Source organism: Otolemur garnettii, unplaced genomic scaffold (assembly GCF_000181295.1).
Source record: "Otolemur garnettii isolate 467f Iridium unplaced genomic scaffold, OtoGar3 scaffold00002, whole genome shotgun sequence".
Taxonomy (NCBI): Eukaryota; Metazoa; Chordata; class Mammalia; order Primates; family Galagidae; genus Otolemur; species Otolemur garnettii.
Window position 1 is genome coordinate 54705174 of NW_003852397.1, and position 11513 is coordinate 54716686.

The following is an 11513-nucleotide window of genomic DNA, read 5'->3' on the forward strand; positions in this document are numbered from 1 at the left end:
CCCGGGCTGGGGATTCGAACCCACCACCTTAGGTGTATGTGGCTGGCGCCTTAGCCGCTGAGCCACAGGCGCCGAGCCGAAGATGGAATTTTTCCAAGAGCTCCAAGGCATTACTTTCTGCCTCACTTGTGCTGCCTTGGCCTGAGCAGTGAGCAGCTATGAAAGGACCTGTCTCCCCTCCCAGAGCTGCAGCTGGGTTGGGTTGGGGGTGGGCACGTGACAGGTGTTGGATACATCTCAGCAGCTTGTAGAGTCCTCATCACTCTTTACCCAGGTGCCACATGCAAACTCAGAGTCCTGGCTGGTGCCAGTGCTGTGGGTTTCAGGGGTCCACGGGAAAAAGACTCACCTGTAGATGCTTGCATAAGACCCACATGAAGCTGGGTGGGCACAGAGCTGAGGGTAAGCCCCTCACCTGCACAGATGATGAATGCCTCAGAGGCAGAGAAGAGCTTTCTGGCTGGGTGTAGAATGGTTAGAAGAACCACCTGTGCCTATTATCTCCCTGCTCCCTAGATGTGGTGCATCCAGGACTTACGCAGGCAGCCTGTGGATCCCAAGCATCATGGACAGTTGTGCATAGGCAATTGCTACCTCATCCTCTACACATACCACAAGCTGGGCCGTGTCCAGTACGTCCTGTACCTCTGGCAGGTGTGCAGGCCAGGGGGTGGGGGTAGGGAGCATATCTTAAAGTCCAGGACCCAGGATCTGAGAGTGGGATGTGAGAGCTATACCAGGCCCTCACTGCCCCCACCCCTTAGGGCCATCAAGCCTCCGCAGATGAGATCAAGGCCATGAACTGCAATGCTGAAGAGCTGGATGTCATGTACAGTGGAGCCCTGGTGCAGGTGCACGTGACCATGGGCAGTGAGCCCCCCCACTTCCTTGCCATCTTTCATGGACACCTGGTGGTCTTTCAGGTAGGGTCCTCCTTACTGCCATAGCAGTAGCTTCAATAATACCCATGGCCCTTCAATACCCATGGCCCTTTCTAAGCATCCCTATAGGCCCAGGGCCCAACTTGGTGCCCCCTGCCTTGGTCCCAGAGCCAGGGAAGGAAGTTGAGTCAAAAGGGAGTCAAGGCCCTGTCTGAAGTCACACAGCCAAAGCCAGTCCCCACTTTCCACCTTCAAGGCCTGGACAACCATACCCCTCCCCTCAAGATGGGGTGGGGGTCCAGTTAGAAAGAGCCTCCTTCCCTATCCTAGCCCAATAGGATCCCCACAATCTACACTCAGAGTGTCCAGAAGATGATAGCTTTAGGCGAGGGTCCCTGAGTCCTGAGAGAGTTTATCCCCCACTGGGACAGGGAGGTGGCCCCCAGGAGCCCTTACCTCAGCCTGAGGCCCAGCCCTCTTGTAGGGGAACACCAGGCACAAGGGACACGGGCAGCCAGCATGCACCGCAAGGCTCTTCCACGTTCAGGGCACCGACAGCCACAATACCAGAACCATGGAAGTGGCAGCACGTGCCTCATCTCTCAACTCCAGTGACATCTTCTTGCTGGTCACAGTCAGCGTCTGCTACCTTTGGTTTGGGAAGGTATCCATAGCACTGGCCACTGACTCACACCCTAGAGTAGGGTGTGCCAGGCTGGGGATGAGTGACCTCCAGAAGGAATGCAGACTGCAAGTTCAGCCTCAGATAGAGCAGTGGGAGGAGGCAAGAAGCTACCATGTCCCCTTTGGAACCTAGGGAAAGTTACAAAGTGCCATATGGGCTGGACATGATGCCACGTGCCTATAGACCTACCTATTTGGGAGGCTGAGACTGGAGGATCAAGAAGCTGCAGTAAGCTATGATCACACCACTGTACTCTGGCCTGGGCAACAGAGTAAGGCTCTGTTTCTAAAAAAAAGTTAAAAATATTAAAAATTTATAAAACCAAAGTGGCAGGTGGGCATGGAAGAGTCCACCAAACAGAGCCAAGCCAAGCCCAGGTTGCCACCACTTCTTACTGCCTTGAGCAGGGAGCATGTCCCTTCCCAAGTCTCTTGGGAAAAGGTAGGTCTAGTCCAGTTTTCTGAAGTTTTCTCTAATTTTTAGCATAAACTATGAATGACCCCCTAACTCTGAAGATCCCATCCCATGCTCTAGACTCAGGAAGGGTCCCAGACCCTGTGACCCTGACCAGCTGTGGGGAGTATGGGGGTGAGGAAGAGAAAGCCCTTATTCATGTGTGTCCCACCACCAGCATAGACCCTGATAAGCAGGATGTGGGATTGCAGGTGAAGACCCCTCCCCAAGCAGGGCCTGACCTAGTTCTTTGCCTGCCAGGGCTGTAATGGTGACCAGCGTGAGATGGCACGGGTGGTGGTCACTGCCATCTCTGGGAAGAACATGGAAACAGTGCTAGAAGGTCAAGAGCCTGCCCACTTCTGGGCGGCCCTGGGAGGCCGGGCTCCCTACCCCAGCATCAAGAGGTAACAGGCTGAGAAAAGAGTATGGAACTGAGGCCCCAAGAGGATGGATGACTAGTTCACACAGAAAGCTGGAGACTTAAGAGTTGAAGTGAGGCCTCCTGACCCCTCAGCCCTAGGGGCTCTCACTCACTCCTGGCATTGGGTAACTGTCAGGAAGATGCCCAGGAGAGCTGGGGCAGTGGTGCCCTCTGCTGACAGAATCCTCTCCCTGCATTGTCCCTGTCTTGGTCAAGTGGACGAAGCACTTAATTCCCAGGGGTCTTGGTGCCTGGTGTGTGATCATACAGTGTCACACATGTCATATGGCACTGGGCACAGGTGGCATGGAGAACAGGTGTGTCTAGTGTGATATGTGTGTGTGTGCAGGTGTGTATAAGGGTAGGACAGAGTGAGGCTGCAGAGGGAGGAGGAAGTTGAGACCCAGGTTGTTCCTGGTCTGTCTGCAGGGCCTGGTTTCTGTGCTGCACAGCCTCCCCAAGTCCCTTGAACTCAGTACTACTCAGTACTACTTCCCCCAGCCTGGCTTCCTTCCTCCCATCCCGGGGAGGGTGAGACTCCAGCTCAGGCCCTCCCACAGAGCCCGCTCTCCCCTAACCCTAAGGGCTTCTCCTGGGAAATTCAAGGGGCAGCTTGTGTCACAGCTAGTGGGACTAACTGCTTTCTTCATGGACAGAAGGGGCTCTGTGGCCCAGAGAGGAGCAGAGTGCTCCTGGAGTGAATTAGAGGGTGGGTGGCACTCAGTCCCCCTCCCAGCCTGCTATCTATGCTGACCAGGCTCCCTGAGAAGGGCTACAGCTTCCAGCCTCGACTGTTTGAGTGCTCCAGCCAGATGGGCTGCCTGGTCCTCACGGAAGTGGTGTTCTTTAGTCAAGAGGACCTGGACAAGTATGATGTCATGTTACTGGATACCTGGCAGGAGGTACAGTGGCCACCCCTGCCTGGCTATGGTGTGAAGGGGTGTGTGTCCCTGTTTGTGTAACTAGGTGTGTGTATTATTTGTGATTCTGTACATAGGCCATGGGTGAGTCTCTGTGACTATTGACTATGTCACTATACAGGTGACACTGTGTAATTGTGTGGCTGTTGATATGAGACCATGGATGAGTGTGTCACCCTGTGATGGTGTGAGACTGCTGGAGACTGTGACTGTGTGCTGGAACTCACAGTGACTGTGTCCATGTAGTTGTGTGTCACTCTGTCTACCTTATGATGATGGTATGGGTGACACCAGGGACTGAAAGCCTGTGGCTGGACACGTATTGGTGGTGTTGAGTGACGTGTGTGTGCTGACTGTGGGTGCCTGTACACTTTTCCCTGTGTTCATGGCTCTTTGACAGACTGACCAGGCCAATGACTGAGAGGTCACACAGAGGTCACATGCTAAGACTGGCCAGACCAGTTGTAACTGGTGAGATTGGGTGAAAGATAGCAACTGTGTTTGCATGTCTGTGCAGTCACATTTTTGAGGGGCTGTGTGCCACCATAGAGATGGCTGGGTCTGTGCAGCTGTGTGTTTAACAGTGGATGCCAATGTGTGGCGATTGCATGTCTGTGTAGCTGTGTCTGTAATAATGCTTGTCTCTGCATCACTGTGTACATGCAGGGCCATGTCCATGGCACTTTATGAATTGATGGTAAGGCTCTGGGCTCCCATCTCTCTCAGAAAAAAAAGCAGAGCCCTTTCCCTAGCCCCGTGTGACCTGGCCAGCCCCAGCTCTGACCTAATGTCTCCTGCTTGCCCCTTGCTGTTTCTACTCTAGCCACAACATCCCCCTGTGTTCCCTGCACATGCCAGGCACGCAGCTGCCCCAGGGCCTTTGCAATGGTTCTTTCTTCTGGTTAGAACATTCCCCCCGCCCCCCCCAACACATACACATAAACTTATCTATTTATTGTTGAATTCCCAATGTTTAGACAAGTGCTTACCAAACAATAGGTATTCAATAAATATGTGTAGCCTGAAGGTATGCATGTATGCCTGTGACTTTCCTGCATGTTTATGTGTATGGGGGTATGGTGGCTTGCTGGGTGTGTGTCTGGTTGCCCAGGGTTATGCATGTGGGGCTCTGAGACATCTAGCAGACAGGGAGTGAGTAGGAGGTAGCCAGCTCTGTTGGCTCCCCCACCTGCCCAAGACCATGCCCCTTCTGTGGTGTAGATCTTCCTGTGGCTGGGAGAAGCTACAAGTGAGTGGAGGAAAGCGGCAGTGGCCTGGGGCCGAGAATACCTGGAGACCCATCCAGCTGGGAGGAGCCCGGCCACACCCATTGTGCTAGTCAAGCAGGGCCATGAGCCTCCTACCTTTGCTGGGTGGTTCTTCACTTGGGACCCGTACAAGTGGACCGTGAGTAAGGCCAAAGTCCCCAGCCCCACCTTAATTTGCAGTCTTTCCTGGGCCAAAAAAAGGAGAGGCTGTGGATGGCCAGTGTGTATGTGAAGAAGGCCTGTTCTTGTGTTCAGGCCTCTCCTGAGTCCTAGCCATGCCCCCTCACCTTGCCCTAGCTCTGATCCTTGCCCTTACTCTGCTCCCAGAACCACCAGTCTTACGAGGAGGTGGTGGAGAACAGCCTGGGAGCTGCACTGGCTGTCTCTGAGATAACAGCAGTGAGTATCGGGGCCCCTGGGTTTTCCCCACAGTGGTCTGGGCACCCACGGCATGGTCCAGGAAGGACAGGGAAAGGGGACAGCCCTGGTAGGAGGGAAAGTTTACAGTGAAGACAAGGGTTCAGTGTGGCCTCCTGGTGGGCTGCCTGTTCATCTTCCCCAGCCTGAGGCCCGTCTCTGGATAGGAAGTCAACAACTTCCAGCTATCCAGAAGGCCGGGTGATGGCAGGGCAGGTCCCTCGACCCAGAAGGCCCTTAAGGGCTCCCAGGACAGCTCAGAGAGTGAGCTGGCACTGGGCCCCAAGGTGGGTGCCAATAGCACCAGCACCAACATCAGCAGCACCAGCCCAGTAAGCAGTGGGGGCCTGCCCCGAGAACTACTGGCACACCAGGCTGCTGAAGACCTGCCAGAAGGTGTGGACCCTGCACGCAAGGAGGTGGGTGCCTGAGACCCCTACCACTCACTGCCCCAGCACTGATAACACCTAAGACTGAGCTGGAAGAACCTAAGCCAAGAGCCATTGGTGGGGGGTAGCAGACAGGCTGCCTTGGGGGACAGGCATGTTCTGCATGGGATAGTGGGCAGACAGAAGTGAGAGAATCCAACTCTGGATGACACTTCTGAGTGGGACAGGATTTTGCGCTCTAATGACACACTCTCCTGTACCCCCAATGCCCCCAGTTCTATCTCTCAGACTCTGACTTCCAAGATATCTTTGGGAAATCCAAGGAAGAATTCTACAGCATGGCCAAGTGGAAGCAGCAGCAGGAGAAAAAGCGGCTGGGTTTCTTCTGAACCCAGGCCCTCTGCCTATGCCACCCACGTGGCCGAAACCCCAGATTGGACCCCCTCACTCCTATAGCGCTGGGGAGACCTTGCTTACAGCCCTTTGGAAGGCTCCTAGGGCACCCTCCTCTTGTCAATAAAATCTGGCAGCCCACACAAGGTGTGGTATGTGTGCTTTCAAGCTGGGTTGTTCAGTGGGCCCACCTGTCAGGAGGAGGGGGCCTTCAGGCCAGAGAACGTGGTCTGTGACACTCCAGAAGGACTAAGCCCTCTGTATCCTCACCCATGAAGGTATTTGTTTCTTGCTGGTCTCTCCAAACACTCTACCCCACTCCAGTATTTGTGTGGGGAAGTACAGAGTGAAGTGCTGGGGTCCAGTGCTCTGGGACACATATACACGTGCTTCACAGGGGATCTAATCGTGATTTTTATAAAAGCCCTCGACCTAGGCTGGCCAGAGGGTGGAGAGGGCTGCAGTGTTGTTCCTAACGGAATTGAGGACAGCTTCAGGGACTGGGCCATCTCCTCGTCCCCAGAGAGGCAGCAGCACAGGCAATAGTCCAGAGCTGAAGAGTTCAGGGGCCTCTAGCTGTGACTGAAAGGCTGGGAGCCACACCAGCCCTGCCCCCAGGCGTGCACAAAGGGCCCATTCATGGCAGACCCCACACGACCCCCAGCTTAGTCCTGGAGGGAGATCTTCACGAAGAGGGTGGCTGATGGATGCTGGTCTCCATTCTTAGACAAGAGGTGGACGTGGCGGTATCCTGGCAAGCAGATGGGCAGAAAGGAGCACACAAAGCATTTCAGTCACTCGGGATGCTGCAAAGGACAGCTGGCCCAAGAGATGCCAGGCCCTGCCTCCCACAATCCTGGCTGTCCCCTCCCCTCAACACTGACTCACCCTGCTTAAGGCTGTTCAAGGGGATAGTGCTCTGGCCAATGAAGTCGTTCTTGGAGGAGGCATCATAATCCTCCACCACAAAGCGGACAAGTGCAAGCTCAGGCACAACCACCTCAAACTCGAACTCTGTGTTCCACCACGGCTTGAAACCTAGGGGCACAAGTGCCATATTAGCTTCATGGACACCAGTTCTTGGAGCTGTGCCCAGCCCAGTCCCCACACATACCGTTATTGGTGACCACAGGAGTCTGGCCACTGGCCACGTCCCGGCTCACGCCATAGATCTCCACTGTCACCTTGGGGTCTACAATGGAATTTTTATTCTTGTTGACTTTTGGCAGCTGCTGCCCCGAGATGACCTGAGGAAAGGGAGGGGACAATTAAAGGTTCAGGAATGGTGGGAGGGGGGTGGGGAAGGCCCATGGGCACCTGTCCCTCCTGTGGCTAGTCATACCCTGATATTGAGCCGCTTCCGAGCCCACCAGGGCCCCTGAGTCAGGGCCCGTGAGTTGAAGGTAGAGTTAGGGTCTCTCAGGAAGGTGGGCTTCAGCACGTAGCCACAGCCTCCATTGTCCTGGAAGCGGCCCTGGTACACATCCATCTCTGGCCCAGGTGTCTGGAAGTTCAAGGCCACTGCAAGCAAAACAGAGCAGTCACAGGCTGTGGGCTGGCCTTGAGGCCTCAGAGTCTAGCCTGGTTAGGGAACACTGAAGCCTAGGGTCACACAGTGAATTAGAAGGAGGGGCCAGCTATCACTCAATGCCTACTGCCTGCCTGCCACCCTAAGGGACTCACCACACCAACCACCTATTCCATTTCTTTTTTTTTGAGACAGAGCCTCAAGCTGTCACCCTGGGTAGAGTGCGGTGGCATCATAGCTCACAGCAACCTCCAACTCTTGGGCTTAAGTGATTCTCTTGCTTCAGCCTCCCAAGTAGCTGGGACTACAGGCACCCGCCACAATGCCCAGCTATTTTTTGGTTGCAGTTGTCATTGTTGTTTGGCAGGCCCAGGCTGGATTTGAACCTGCCAGCTCTGGTGTATGTGGCTGGTGCCTTAGCCACTTAAGCTGCAGGTGCCCAGCCCACATATTCCATTTCTGCTGTCAGAATTCAAAGGCTAGAGTGCTAATGGAATTCGGATACTGTGACCTGCTGGTGGGAAGGTATTTCCAAAGTGAGGTCACCAGCTCCACAGCCCCTACATCTGATCCTAGGATCTCCATCCAGCGCCTTCGAGGCTCCGAGCCCCGGCCTCATGTCTGAAACCCCCAGCTAGCCCATACCAATCTGGCAGCCCCCGTTCCACATCTCCACAGGGCTGTAGTTGGAGGAGTCTGTTCTCCACCCAGCTGGGTAGATCCTGCTCAGGTGTCCCACGTTATGGCGGACCAAGATGTTTCCTGAGGAGAGGTGTGGTATGGTCAGTAGCGGAGGCCTCCTGATAAGGCCTGAGCCCCTTCCTGGCCATTCTGTCTGGGAACAGAGCAGGGAGTGCCCACTCTGGTCCTGACTGGTGGCCAGCCCATACCATCAGCCAGATGGCCAGCACCCTCAGCTGCAGGCCAGAGGTTCACCTGATTCCTGGAGCAGTCGGAGGGCACGGTTCTCGGAGAAGGATACCATCTCGTAGAAAGCCTGCCTCTGGCTGGCAGAACTGGAGAAGCCCCCAAAGTGGACACTCTTGCAGTAAATGACCAAGTCAGAGAGCTCCTGTGCTAGCCTGAGCTTGTCCGCCTGGGGGCCACGGGGAGGCCCAGGTTAGATTCAGTGGTTGGGGCAGGGTAGGCACTGAGAAAGCCAGAAACCCAGACACAGAGAGACAGAGGGAGACAGACAGAGAGAGGGGGGCAAAGGGTCTGAGTGGCAGCCACAGAGAACTGAGACAAGGCCAACGTCCTGGGGGCTGGTGGGAAGGGAGAGGCCCCAGGGCTGCCCAGCCCTCTCCCACCCCACCCCTGCTGCTCCCTCTCAGACCTTGGACTTGTGCTGCACTTGGCTCCTCACTGCTTCATCCTCCATCTCAGCAGCCTCATCTTCATCTGACACAGTTGCCTCGGGGCTGCCCTCCCCTCCAGTGGGCAGGAGGCCCCCAAACTTCTTCCCCTTTAGCAGGATCTTCCCCTTTAGTTGCTAGGGATGGAGGGGCCACTGGTCAAGACCCACCCAGCCTCTCAGCAAGTCCCTTGCCTTCTGCCTTCTCCTTGGGAACCACCTCTACACCACATACCTCAGGTGAGGGCAGGCTGGTGGTGACCCCGTCCAGTGGCTGGTCCAACAGCATGGGCCCCAGGATGGCCCGTAGGTGCCTGGCTATCACACGCTGCTGCTCTAGGCTGCAGTGGTTCTCCAGGGACAGGATGACAGGGTAGGGGGATGCCTGGAGGCCCAAGGGCAGGTTAGGAGGGCTTGGCCGCCCCCAGCATCCTACTCCTTGCCCCCAGGATCACGCCCACCTTGAAGGCATAATCCCGGATGGCCCTGAGCACATCGCAGAAGAGGATCTTGGAGGTGAAAGTATAGCCATGGTATATGATTGGCTCCTGGTTGGGCCCATCCCAGCAGTCGAGCTCCAAGCAGCGGCAGCCTTTGCAGAGTGCCCTGTGGGTAGGGGTGGTGGCTAGGACCCTGCAGATCCCACCTTGGGTTCCTCCCAAGCTCCCACCCCAAGGTTTCCCTGGACCACACCGGATGTAGGCTTCAGTGCTGCTAGGGCCTCTGAGCTGGTCCTCTAGCAGGTAGGTGTTGTGTGAGGAGGACACCAAGTAGTGGCTGAGTGGCTGGGTCATGTCCTGGTAGACCCTCCGGTGGGCCAGGTTGAAGGCGCTACCATCAGCTGACAGCAGGTACATGAGAAAGCCGTCCTTGGTCATCTGCCGCTGTGCCTTGGCTGGAAGGAAGGAAGCCTGTTAGAGTCAGCTAATGGCAGGCCCCTCCTGGCTATCTACCACTGTTCCCCTGATGCCTGTCCTGAGCTGGTCTTCCAGAACTCTGGGAAGTGGGATAAGTCTGAATCTCCCGGCCAGATTGTCACTACCCAAGAGTGGAGTCTGTCTCCTCCTCCTCCCCTTTCTGCACACTCTGAGCCACTTATGGAAAGGTCTCATCTCTTCCTTTGTGTCTCCAGATCACAGCCCTCCTGCAGAGCAAGGCCCATTTTCTCTGCTCTGTCTGTCATGTCTCGAAGCTGGGCCCAGAATGCGCACAAAGAAGGAAGCAGGAATAGCATCTGCTTTCCACATGCCTCTCTCTCTGTTGCTTTGGGGGAGGTCCCACAAAACCTCCTGAAGGAGGAGCCAAGAGGGAAACTGAGGTCCAGAAAGGGGCAGTGATGTTGGAGCCCTATCTCCCATTTGTCTGCTCCCACCTCTTGGGGTGGGAGTCTGGGAGGGACCCAGGCTGGGATCTGCAGGATGGGTCAAGTTCAGAGCAGGAACCCTGGGCTGGCTCAGGCAGCCACTGTCCTCCAGCTGCCCTCTCTGGGCCTGCAGTCTCCTCATAGGTCACGCCAACCCAGTGTGGCCCTGGGACTGCAGGTCGCAGGCCCAGCCAGGTCCTCACCAGTCTCGCTGGGCTCATAGCGCTCAATGAGAGAGAGAGCCAGGGCAGGCCCCGCCGCCTCCTCCCGCTGCTGGTGCTGCAGGAACGTCACTAACTGATCCACTGACAGGGTCTCCCGTGAGCCCGCAGCATCAGTGAAGGCAAGGTCGATTTCCTCCCGCTGGGTCAGCATCTTATAAAAGATCTCAATCTCCTCATCCTCCAAGGAGTCTGTCTGGGAACGGTCACATTCCTGCAAAGCCAGGACAGCCAGGGGTGGGGTGAGGGAGGGAGGGTCAGAATAGGCCAGGGTCTAGGCCTACCGCCCCCATGCAGATCCAGCCGCCACTTGCTGCCTCACCTGGAAGAGCTTCCGGGCATAGCTGTCTTCTGCCTGGATGTTAAGCTCCTTCAGGAAGTTCTGCAGCTCCTTGAAGCTCATCTTGTTGTCTTTGTTTTTGTCAGCTTTCCGTAAGCAGGAGTGAATCCAGCTGGGTGAGAAGTTAAAGAAAGAAGCCAGGAGCCCTGATACCCACCAAGATCCCAGGCAGAGCTCGAGTTCAAGCTAAAGCCATCTACAGACATGGCTCTTTTGCAAGCCTGACTTACTGCACAGCCACACTTCAGGGACAAGTCCTGGTGGCCTCTTAGGAAGCAAATGTTGTTTATGAAGGGGCATTTTCTTTGCTAGTTTTGAAATGTTTCAAATATTTAAAAATATTTCTTTTCTTACTATAGAAGGACTTACTGTAGACAACTTAGAAAATGCAGAAAAGTAAACAAATGCCCCATATTCCTATCATCCAGGATAACTACTATTAATAGTTCAAAGTATGTGCTTCTGATGTTAGCCAATCAGATTAAAGCAACTGAGGCTTATTTTATAGGAAATGGCAAATTTCAAGACACTGACCAGAAGGTGGACCCATCACATGCAGAAACAACGCTTGGATCAAGTTATCACGATGGAAGCAGTTTGGCCCCACTGTTCCCTCACTAAGGAACTAGAGAAGGGAGAGCTCCACAGCATGTTCTAATGAAATCAGACAACTGAATATGGAATGAAGACAATGAAACCTCATGAACACAGTAACAAAAATAACAGCAGGATTTTAGAAGAAATCACAAAAGAAACAACAGAATAATGTATGCTATATAATCTATCCAAAAAAATCTAAGGATCAAGCCAGGTACACTGGCTCACACCTGTAATCCTAGCACTCTGGGAGGCTGAGGCAGGTAGATTGCCTGAGCTC

General features: G+C 54.8%; 2 protein-coding genes across 3 annotated transcripts in view; one reads left to right on the forward strand and one right to left on the reverse strand.

Moving 5' to 3' along the window:
- Window positions 1–5826, forward strand: part of VILL (villin like) — a 14057-nt gene extending 8231 nt beyond the window's left edge. The window contains exons 11-19 of the mRNA XM_003781798.2: window positions 517–654; window positions 765–923; window positions 1366–1545; window positions 2281–2426; window positions 3201–3345; window positions 4585–4770; window positions 4959–5030; window positions 5216–5467; window positions 5713–5826. Coding sequence (XP_003781846.1) covers window positions 517–654; window positions 765–923; window positions 1366–1545; window positions 2281–2426; window positions 3201–3345; window positions 4585–4770; window positions 4959–5030; window positions 5216–5467; window positions 5713–5826 — 1392 coding nt within the window. The remainder of the gene's footprint in view (window positions 1–516; window positions 655–764; window positions 924–1365; window positions 1546–2280; window positions 2427–3200; window positions 3346–4584; window positions 4771–4958; window positions 5031–5215; window positions 5468–5712) is intronic.
- A 404-nt stretch (window positions 5827–6230) lies between these two features.
- Window positions 6231–11513, reverse strand: part of PLCD1 (phospholipase C delta 1) — a 26800-nt gene continuing 21517 nt past the window's right edge. For both annotated transcript variants that reach the window (XM_023514040.1, XM_003781799.3), the window contains exons 4-15: window positions 10619–10748; window positions 10279–10510; window positions 9406–9607; window positions 9174–9318; window positions 8948–9097; window positions 8695–8850; window positions 8295–8454; window positions 8004–8120; window positions 7173–7351; window positions 6945–7077; window positions 6719–6868; window positions 6231–6581 (exon numbers count right to left, since the gene is read on the reverse strand). In XM_023514040.1, the coding sequence (XP_023369808.1) occupies window positions 6496–6581; window positions 6719–6868; window positions 6945–7077; window positions 7173–7351; window positions 8004–8120; window positions 8295–8454; window positions 8695–8850; window positions 8948–9097; window positions 9174–9318; window positions 9406–9607; window positions 10279–10510; window positions 10619–10748 (1840 nt within the window). In that variant the 3' untranslated portion in view covers window positions 6231–6495. The remainder of the gene's footprint in view (window positions 6582–6718; window positions 6869–6944; window positions 7078–7172; window positions 7352–8003; window positions 8121–8294; window positions 8455–8694; window positions 8851–8947; window positions 9098–9173; window positions 9319–9405; window positions 9608–10278; window positions 10511–10618; window positions 10749–11513) is intronic.